The 11,796-nt window shown below is 39.8% G+C and overlaps 1 protein-coding gene across 1 annotated transcript; it reads right to left on the reverse strand.

The window, feature by feature from the left end:
- Positions 1–6,750: 6,750 nt before the first annotated feature.
- Positions 6,751–9,994, reverse strand: LOC116044390 (pancreas transcription factor 1 subunit alpha). Its single transcript, XM_031291505.2, has 2 exons — positions 9,002–9,994; positions 6,751–8,082 (listed from the first exon to the last, which is right to left on the reverse strand). The coding sequence occupies exons 1-2, from the start codon at positions 9,579–9,581 to the stop codon at positions 8,045–8,047; spliced, it is 618 nt and encodes a 205-aa protein (XP_031147365.1). The 5' UTR covers positions 9,582–9,994; the 3' UTR covers positions 6,751–8,044.
- Between the last annotated feature and the right edge of the window lie 1,802 nt (positions 9,995–11,796).

Here is an 11,796-nt window from a genome sequence, read left to right on the forward strand (position 1 = left end):
ACAATTGCACAACCCACAACACACAGACACAGGCTTTCATTATTTGCAATAAGAAAAGTGGCACTTACAGTAACATTATCAGTCACAGGCAGTGTCCTAGAGCCTGTATTTAGCAGGGGCCTCTACAGTGAATGAAACAACAGGCAATATTGGTGAGAGGTACATATTGGGCAATAAAACCATAGGCAACGCCAGTCATAGAGTCATTCTTCAGAAACTCTCAGTAACGCCAAGTGGCCATTCATTCACATATCCACACTTCTTCTTTTTGCTGCCCCAGGGCTGATGACAAGGTGTTTCTGAAATCACATTAGGGGCCCTTTCATAAAGGTTTCATTGGGGAGTGTGTAACAGCTTGAAGCATTTAGGCTTTGTTTAATACGATGCAGACTCGCTGCTCGATGCTTTGTCTCCTGTGTGTAAAGGAGCCCGCGATGCCTGAGACCCCCACTGTCAGAGTTTGCTTTGATATCTGGAGGTGGAGGGGAAACAGGGCAGAATAACCCTCTTACACACCCCCTAAAAACCTGTATGCTCAATACCTGACTCTGCCCTGCTGCCCTGTAGAGTTATAGCCATCCAATGAACAAGCCAAGCTTTGAAGTGCAGCTCTCAGAGGCTTTACACCCTATGGGAGATGTGCGTGGAGAAAAGAAATCATGATATACAGTACTGTGTCCGTTTCAGGCACATGCTGTGTTAGGTAAGGTAGTCTGGTTCCAAAATACTAACTGTTCATCAAAAGCTGAACAATATAAATACATAAAAGAGATGTTTGGAAAATATCTATTACACAAATGTCAAAGTCGCCTTTGTCTAAAGTGACTTAGTTTTTTCAGACACAGAGGGATCAATTTGGGGTTCAGTGTGTAGCTCACGGACACTTTGACACGTGGATCAAACCACCTACCCTTATGAGTAATGGCCAAGCTGCTCCAACACCTGAGCTATATATATACGTATGTATTTATATGTATATACATATATATGTATATATATATATATATATATATATATATATATATATATACATATACATATATATATATATATACATATACATATATATATATATATATACATATACATATATATACATACATATACATATATATACATATATATACATATATATATATATATATATATACATATATATACATATATATATATATATATACATATATATATATATATACATATATATATGTATTTATATGTATATACATATATATGTATATATATATATATATATATATATATATATATATATATATATATATATATATATTTATTTATTTACATATTTACATATATATGTATGCACGCGTGGATTAGATGTCCAAGAAGAACTCTCGGCACAAACCTTAAATTCAACGCACACTCAACTCAAATGCACTTCATTGACTTGACAGTTACAAAAAACAGTGTTGCCAGAGCAATTATGTTGGCTAGAACACAATTATATTCATTATGCATGTACTACTTCCAGAATCTGAACTTTAACCAGGCCAAACAAGAGGGAATGGGGGCAGGTCTTGTCGATAGGGCCAGAGTGAATTTGCAGAACAAATCAAGGAGAGACTCAGGTGCTGATGGGGGCAGCCTCCTGCACAAATAATGTGGAGTAATTAGTGCTGCACTTGTGACCCGGGTGCCAAGGTAAGCATGACGGTCGGCTCAGGATCGCAGTGCGATGTGTTAGCCAGGTGGCCCGACTAGACTGGGCTGCAGCGAGGTTACACTCAGCCCGGGCTGTTTGGGGGGGAGGCAGTGCAGGAAGGCTGGGCAAACAGAAGTGGTATTTGTTCTGCTGATTGGGTTAGGACAAGTAGAGTGAAGATCATTGGATGTCAACACAGGGGTGGCATTTACAGTCCACTGTCACTCGCTCAGTGTCACCTGTGTCACCAACAACACCCTCTGCTCTAGACTGTTAGTTTATCCTGAAGCTACATGGCGATGAATCCCCTCTGTGTGGCCCAAACTAGTAGAATAATTTATGAAGTTACTCCGAAGGGTGTAATGTTTCATTTCACTGCTGCTAACCCTGATAGCTCTCTTAGCTCACTCTGCGAACACCTCAGTGCCTGAAAAGCTGACAGTGTTTATTTCTCTCCACACAGTGTGTTTGCTCTGGCCACCAGGAGGGCCGCAGTTCTAATCCGAGGAGGAAATTATTGAATGTTCCAGTGCTCATCTGAGAAGGCTTCAAATGCGTGGCCCCCCACTGTTCAGAGCCCTTGAGAGCAGGCCCCTGGGACACATTGTGAAGACGACACCGCATTTCTCCTTCACACACTCTGATCTGAGTTATTAGCTCTGAGGCTCAGAGCGCGGGTTTTGTGAAGAGGAGCAGCAATGAGAAAAACAGGTGAGCTATTTAACTAGAATTTCACAGCTATTAAAGTGCCAACACACCGGGTCACCATGGCGATGAGTGCAGGGTGCAAGGCTTCAGGGGAGTCAGCATTTTTATCTTTTGAGAGTGGTGGATGTTTGTTTTGCTTTTAAAGTTTTTTGGGTTAGTTGGATTTGCAGAATGTACTCACTTCATTTAGTTTTGACGAGGAAATAGGAAATCCTCAGCAGTGGAAGAACAATTGCGCAAAAAAAGCTTCAGCTGAACACTGTTGCGCCATTTTAAAAAACCTTACTTCTAACAAAAGGAAAACCAGCACAGCTTGTGGCTGTCAGTATTGAGACATTCCCTCTACACAAAACAGTGCTTTGTGAAATACTGTAAAAATACTTTTATACATCCAAGATGCAACTGACATATTGAGAATGGCAGTTTTTGGGAAAAGAGGCTTAAATTATACATCGGTGAGCATTAAGAGGCCTGAAGTTGTTATCTCTTGTAGATTCAGTAAATCAGGCTGGATGACACTGCAGCTGAATGTTGGACATTTGCAGAGAGCTCACACCACCACATGGACATGGAGTTTTACATTGTTGCTGTGGGGGAGGATACGTGTCTTTCTCTCACTGTCTGACCACAGAGAGACACAATTGTACCTGTGATATAGTAGCCACATTTTCCCTTTAGTTTGCCATCCCTCAGTGGACACTGCAATCAGTGTGTCTTCTGTCAATCAAGTGATATTTATGAGATAGTTTGTATTTTAAAGCTAAGACGCTACGAACTTAGTGTGGCCTAAACTAAGGGCCTTGTAGAAAACTTCCAAGGATTTATTTTTTTTAAATACATTTTGGTGCAACGTTTATGATTTGCCCTTTCGACAGGGCTGTTTCAGATCTCTTCCATCCAGACCCCTACATTGTTCCAACAGGATGTGATGCACTAATTATATTTACAAGTACAAGGGCCAGACTCCACAGTTACACTAACATGATAAACACACCTGCCGGCTGATGGCAGATCAGCCTCACAGTGTTTGTCAGTGTAAGAATGCTGGATGTTAAATCAATAAACTACCTCAATGCAAAAAAAGAAAAAGAAGCCTGATGCAGTCCACAGACTATAAGAGTCTTACTCATTCTGGCCCCCAAAATTTTCCGCTTGGCTGAATCATATCTCATCTGAATGGTATTTAGAGCTGTTTTCGATGGGTCAAGATCTTACGGTGATGGCTAGAAAATACTGCATGGGGTCAAGTCATATTGAATTTCTAACTATTTGGTTTCTTGACTACCTAATTATAAAGTTTGTCCAAAAAAACAACAACGTAGCTTTCAATGGAGCTTTCAACCACCAACATCTCATGATCTTCATCAGTGAATGGAGTTTGCTCAGTTGTCATGGGGAAAAGTTTTTTTTTAATAATTTAGAAAAGTAGCCTATAATTAAAGAAATATTTATATACTTGGTATTTCATTAATTATCTCTAAAATACGGAGGAATGCTATGATTTTGTCAGTAATGCCCAACTACACTTATGTAAATTTGAATTTTAGTTATTTAATATATTTAATTTGCATCTAATGCCTGATATGTCATTGTGTAAGTTAATGTGGTGTATTTATATCACATACTGACATATTACCCCTCAATGTTGAACGCCAGTTGATTGGTATATGATGCTGCTCCACATAAACCTTGTCGCTATAATGCTAAACTGATTATTTGGTACTCGTTTGTGGGATTCAGATTTAGGATGAAGTGCTTCTTTTCAGCTTTGTATGTGTGACTTGTGCACCCTGAATATATATCAAATGCTACAGACACAGAGCTTAACACATATCAGACCTTGTCAAGACAGTTAATGATAAAACATTTCTAAAGCTAAGATCTTAAAGCTATTGATTCTGACACAAAGCATCAGAAATGAATAAATCCCTAAATAGATTTAGCAAACTAATACCACTAGGGGGACCTATAGGGGTCACTGAGCATCAGAGTGCCACAAATTTCACCTGCAATTTGTTACTATTAACAATTTTGTTAAAGGTCCAAATCCTATGCTACAATTCAGCTCTGAATTATATTTCATATTTGTTTTATTTATTTAAATCATGTTCTTCTGCACAACCTGTTTCATTCTCATAAGAAACAGGTTGTGTAGAACATCATTATTTCATAAAAAAACTGGTTGGGATTATTTATACATAATCCAGGGTCTCTTGTGTGCCTTAACATCGAACAGGTGTACAGTATGTGGAAGGAGTCACGACAACATCTGTGACACCTGTAAGAGCAGTGACTTACCAACATGTTTGAACACACACACACACACACACACACACACACACACACACACACACACACACACACACACACACACACACACACACACACACATAGGGACAATGGGACAGGTTTTCTCCCCAAGAGTTGTCAAATTTAATTTTATAGCACTTTTGCTGAGCACTAATACATATTTGATGTTTATTTTTTGCATCTCATTAATTTGGTCTCTAGAATAACTATGGACCCATTTTGTATTCACCAACCGTAACCAAAACTCTCAAACCAGAAACTGCTCAGCTATACATCACCCATAAGCTATGTCTGCTAGACATGGCACAGACCTCATAACTGGGTTGTTCTTAATTGTTTCCTAAGGGCTCCATTAGTGGCAATAAAAGTACACGTGTAGAAGAAGAATGGGGATGTTGTTGACTCCCCTTTCCCTGTTTTACACATCTGACCTGCATGCTTGCAGCAGCATCTGTTGACTGTTGAGAGAAAAGCTCAGGCTATGAGAAACTACACTGCTGAAAAAAATTACATTTAGTGTCACCATCGTTAAATGTTACATGCTGCGTCATATAACTGATATTGACACTAACAGTCATTTCAAGTGGCTGAGTAACAATTTTGAGCAATGTGGATGTGATGCAAAAATGGCATGTGTTGGGAAAAACAGAAGTAGCCTATATATATTGGAACAGTGCATACAACTCTTCTATTTGACGGACACATCTGATTGATATTTTGGGTTCACATGATTTCCTAGGGATTTTTAGATATTGCAATATCTTATTAAAAAATTATTGAAAGGATTGCCATGACATTTTGTACATACATTCATGGTTCCCAAAGGATGCATCCTTATGACTTTGGTGACACCCTGACTTTTCCTGTAGTACCATGTGAGATTGATATGTGAGTGAAATGTCTCAACAATTATTTTTGCATGTACCGTATTATATTGTCATGAAATGTTGATAGAGACATTGTGTGTCCCCTCGCAATGAATTGTATTAACTTTGATGATCCCTTGAATTGTCATTTAGCGCTATCATCCGGTCAAAACTAAAATGTGTCCAATACTTTGGTTTATAACCAAATACCCGCAAAACTATTGACATTCCCAATCAATCTGATCTGTACTTTGTGTTTAGGGCTAATAAGCTTAGCATGCTATCATGCTAAGCTAAGATGGTTAACAGGGCAAACATCATACCTGCTAAACATCAGCATGTTAGCGTTGTCATGTTAGCATGCTGACCATAGCATTTAGCTTAAAGGGACAGTTCATGCTCGTGCTAATTGGTACTAAGTTGAACTAATAGTTTGATACTGCTGGCTAACGCTACAGCTCAAGCGAGGAGGATGCCATTAATGCTTACATCTCGGGCTGTTACAAGCCTCTCATCAATGAGTATGCTTCGTTCTGCGCGGTAATACGGTTGGCGGGTGTAGTTCGGTAGAAAGAAAATAGTTTCTACATGAAACTGCTCACGTCTGCGGATTATCTTGAGTAACTGGCTCATGATTTTTGGAAAGAGACAGCTGTTGAGGTTATCAAATGTATTTTTTGGCGCTTAGAGCACCACAAGCCGAGTGCCAACTAGTTCCATTATACTGGAGAGAAGGCAGACATATCTACGGCCAATATCTCCAACACTACACAACTCACACCAAAACAAAATACTGTCAGATTAATAAATAGCACTACAGGTAAGAGGACAAATATGTATGTTTGGCTCCCTTTAAAGCACAGCCACACAGAGATGCTATGGCTATATACTCTTATGTTACTGTCTTGTCTTCTTAGCCAGACAGGCAGCACTGAAGTAACTGGTTGAAATAGTTAAAATACCAAAAGTGTAGTCTACTTGTTGATTCTTCTCATGTTACAGTTAGCCTACAGTGATTCAGAGTATTTACACAATCAGCAGTTTCCTCACTCCCATACCCTAAGTTGAAAACAAATCACATTTAATACTTTTTACTGTACTGACACCCCACAATAATACTATAGCTCCATTATGACGCCAGTTGCAGTTTTTTTATTTTTGTAATGCCACTGCAAAGTAATAGGCATTCCATGTGCCTAGATGATGACACATTATACAGAAATATAAGACCATTTAAACCAAACTGCTAGAAGTTTTTATTTCTGAACTTCTACATGAAAATCCTTTTTCCTGTTTCTAACAGCGACTTTGAGGGTTGGCTCGACTTTTACCAGCTGTCTATCCGTCATGCACAGCAGTAGGTCAAAGCTGGGAATAAAGCTCACTCTGAGGAATGACACCTGTAACACTAATCCAGGTCAGCACGCCACCTGGACTCACTGTCCTGAAGTGTTGACTACATGTATGAGGTGAGTGCAATAAGAAATTGGTTAAACTTAGTCCTCTGGTATGAATAGAAATATTCATCCAAATCTAACTGTAATTTGTTGAGTCATCTGTAAAGCTAACAGGAAAAGAAACCAGAGACAGTAAGAGAGTGCCTATTGTAAATATATAGTGGCCTATTATTGAAAACCTCAATACAAAACAAAATGTTATACCACAAAAAAAAAATACTGGAGAAAAGTAGAGATAGGATGCTTTTTTATGATCCTGGGTAGAGATCATTGGTAACGATAACATAACACTATCACAGAAATGTGCTTTTCTGTGGCGATCCATTTCAGGAAAATTAGACTTTCACATAAGTAAATAAATCACAAAAAACACATTGGTCATATTTGCGTTACAGAACAATAAATAATCGCAGTTAGTTGAAATACACTAAAAAGAATATTGTTATAAATAGGCCATAATTAAAAATAAATAAATAATACAACAGATGATAGAGGTTGCACATGAAACGAGCCTTATTGCAAACAGCACCTGACATGCTAAAACACATTAGGCTGATCTGCTTCTCACGCCCATTGTCTCATTTACATGATCAAGGCTCTTTTTTAACACATCGACAGGCAGACTAATGAGCAAGAGTCCAGAAAACACTTCAGCGCTACATGCAGAAGTATGAGCCCTTAGCAAGTCCATTCAGTCTCATGCCAGTGTGCCCCTCTCGCTCTCTCTGACAAGTGCCATCCATTTAGACAAACAATGCCAACCCTCTTTCCCTCCCCAGCCCCAGAAACAATGGCTCTCAATTACCAGTCGACAATAAATTAGAATATTAAAAGCCACGGAGGACGAAGGAGTGGGTGAAGTTGACGAAGCCTGAGGTGTGTGACCCGATGAGAAGTCTGCAGATGTCGATCGGTCGGCTCTGTCATGCAGGCCGGCCGCCTGTCTTTGACATGTAGAGAGAGACTGAGAAGAGGGAGGAACAAACCTGAACCTCCACCCCGCTGCCATCTCCACACTCAGGGTGCCCCATGTTCCTCAGCTAATCCCACTTTATCCAAGAGAGGCGGGCTGTCAGATCTGGGAAAGGGAACACGGGGGCAGAAGGAGACAAAAACAGGACAAACACATAAGTTTTGATACATTTTAATGACTGTTTAACAAGTCTTGGGGATAAAGAATGGGGGGCACACTTACTCCTGAAAAGCCCCATAAAGAGGCTTCAGAGCATATTCGCATAGAATGAGTTAAGTGCATGGAGGCAGCAAGAATATAATTAATTGTGTTTCAGTAAATTGAGGCTCATTTAAGAGCAAATGCCCAGGGAAAACACACCTGGGGAGAAAAGTGTCCATAAGCACACAGCAAGCTGCTTAAAATGACATGTTCTTTATGTCAGTACACTGGGATCACTGTGAATAACAATTAATTCTGTCTGTCTATTGAAAAAGCATCAGATTGTAATTCACTATTAAAGTCCTCAATAACAAAGATGCAGTCTAAAAATGGATCATTGTGTGTTTGTGGTGTAAATGTAGGCTTGAATGTGAATATGTCCTTATGATGTTGAGACATATTTGGCTAGACAGCAGACGCTCAATTGAAACATTAAGGTATTTTATGTTTTAGTGTGTTCATGACAGGACTTCTTTTCATGTAGATGTGGATTAAATGAAAAATAAATATATTTAATGAACATGAAATATGTTAATGACATGTTAAACCATGAGAAGTTGGTTCTCTAATATTGTGAAAATGTATCAAACAATGCCCAAACATTTAGCAAAAAACCTGTATCAGTTAAGGATGATAATTGATGATAGCCTACTATAATTAGACATACTTTACTTTATTGATCTTGATCTTTATTGATGTAATGTCTCCGTCAACACGTTTGAATTGGCTGAAGTTTTGGTCATTACTCTGATCTCATCTGCAACTAAAGACTCAATCATTAGTTAATGATCTTATTATGGCCTAATGAGGGTGATCATCTCACCGCTTGTGTTCCAGATGGCGTTGGTCTGATTCTTGTAGCCATTCTTCATGCACTCGTCTACATAGGATTTGGGGTCGCAGCCCGACATGAGGATCTCTCTCAGCAGGTCGATGTACGCTATGGCCAGCCTCAGAGTGTCTATCTTAGACAGCCGCTTCTCGTAGGGAAACGTCGGCACATGGCAGCGCAGCTCCTCGAATGCGGAATTGATGCTCAGCATCCTCTTCCTCTCCCGGATGTTGGCGGCATGTCGCTGCACCTTGTAGGGATGATGGGGCACCAGCCGCCGCGCCCTGCGCTGGGCCACCTCCAGGGGGTCGTCCATGGACGAGCTTTCCCCTTCAGCGCAGACATCCGCCCCCGGAGATAGCACGTCGAGGTCGGTGAGGGTCAGTTGTGCGTCCGGGAACATGGACTGACTGCCGAAGGAGGACCAGGGCGAGAGCTGGCCGCTGGATGTGCTGTAATCCAGCAGGAAGCTGTCCAGCTGGCTCTGAAACTGGAAGTTTTGGTCCATTTGTCCCCAAATAGCATAATCCGTAGTGGCATCCTGGTCGAAGTCAAAAAGCATGTCCTCCATATTTAAATGGGAAAGTGAAATTATTTAGTTTCTTTTCCAGTCTCCGAAGGCAGCGTGGCTTTGCGTTCATAAAGTGGTAACTCCCTACCTGCATGTGGCTGAATCTGTGCTGTGTGACAGCCCCATGGGCACATCTCCTGGATTAAATACTTCCAGGGCCTCCACGGTTCTCGGCGGGTTGCTCTGGCCAATTCTAAAGACTGAAAGGGAGCTCTTAAGAACACTTTACCCCTCCTTGTGGATCGTTCATTGCTTTAAAAACGAATTACAAAGAAATCAGTTGATCTCCAAACGACAAAAAGCGGGGAAAACACGTGTCCAATTATAAACTTCCCCTGAAGTAGTCCTGCTAATATTGACAAAACACTCAGTATTTAGCAATCATTGGAGGGCTTGTACCGAGCATTATGGCGCAGCAGGCCATGTAAACCCGGTGGCCTCTGAATGGGGTTTTATCTATTAAAGCTCAGCTGACAACAAACACTACTGTCAGAAACACATGAACGCCCTTTGTTATACAAAATGTAACGGGATTTTAAAGGCAAAGGAGCATTTTTCTTATGTTCTGCGTTTGGATTTATTCTGGTCTAGACATATTTTTACGCACTGAAGTCATATACCAAACAGACCTACAGGACGTAAAAATATTCCAGCAGTATCACCACAACTCGTCCCACATAATGTGGGTCTAGTAGCCACATTAATACGCTTGCTAATTTGCAAATGATATGACGGACAAAATGGCAAACCGTTGAGAGGACACACGCTGTAATTACGCTGTGGTTAATCAAATAAGCGAGTTCTTTCTTCGAGGTTGGATGGAGGGCAGCTTGGGGACTTTAATTCAACAAGGCTGTATGTTTGCAACCCGTGGCTTTGATTTGACAAAGTCCTTCAGTTTGCTAATTTAGAGGGAATTTGTTTGTTGCAGTAAACACAGGCGGCATGAGGCCTTTGGCTGCAGAAAGAGGCTTTATCAGGAGGAAGCAGCTGATTACACCACAATAATCCAGACCACTAACACTGAGACAGGTGAAGCTATGACTTAGAGTTGGTGGCATCATCAAACATTGTAGCCTCACGTGAGATAGACAGTTCATTGATTATACAGTCTTTAGAAAGGTTACTCTGTGCTCTTGCCAATGGTTGTATAGCCTACTTCATTTTCTAATTTCCGGTAAACACTTTATAAACCTAAGCCTATAAACATTTTGAATAGTTACCAGGGACCTATGCTTTGAACCATTAGTTTATGAGTAACTGCTAGTCAAATGTATAGAGTAGCTGATTATTAGTTAATGATGAGTTAATTGAGAAGCTAGTGAGGAACGAATCAGGAACGAGCTGATAATTAATGAATCATTAATGAATAATAATTCCGTATGGATGTTTTTATAATAGGCCATGATGAGTTAGAGAACAGCACAAGGGACACAACGGGTATGTAATCACAAGATAGTGATAAAGTAATGAGGGACTACTTAGTCATTTTTATGTTTCACTTTACTTGGGTTCAAACAGGAGCAGTAACTAATGTTTAAGTGCTCGTTTTGTTCACTTAGCAGCTGAGTTAATTGCAGCTGAAGAAAGTGGTCGGTGTGATGATTCACAGATCTTCATGAATTAATCAATTCTTAATGATTCATTAATATAGGATCTCCCAGTCTGTTCTCCAGTAAGTTATTATTATCTACTTGATATAGTCCTCTGTTAGGAATCATTAGTGCAAAGGCTAATTGATTCATCAATAATCAGCTCGTTCCTGATTCGTTCCTCACTCGTTTCTCAATTAGGCCTAACTCATCATTAGCTACTCTATCAGATTTGATCAGCAGTAGCCAATTAATGGCTCACTAGCCGTTAGTTCTTCATTCGTTCCTCATTTGTTCCCTGGCAACTATTCAAAAGTGTGTGTATTACTGTAATAATATTATTTGATTTTAATAATTAAAATAAGCGTTACCAATTTTCGGGTCATTACCAGACCTATTGACTCCCCGATCTCAATTAAAAAAAAAGCCTAATAATGTAAGCCATATTTCCTGGCATTTTGCTGGTATTTAACGGTCGTTCCTAGATCCACGTTTAACAAGGCGTTGACATAATGTATTCCTCCTACATAGTTGCGGATGTGATTAATCCAGTATGAATGTGTTTTTTGAAAATGACGCACAAACTATTTTTTTTAATATATATTTTTTTTATTTTTCAATCA

Source organism: Sander lucioperca, chromosome 8, assembly GCF_008315115.2.
Source record: "Sander lucioperca isolate FBNREF2018 chromosome 8, SLUC_FBN_1.2, whole genome shotgun sequence".
NCBI lineage: Eukaryota > Metazoa > Chordata > Actinopteri > Perciformes > Percidae > Sander > Sander lucioperca.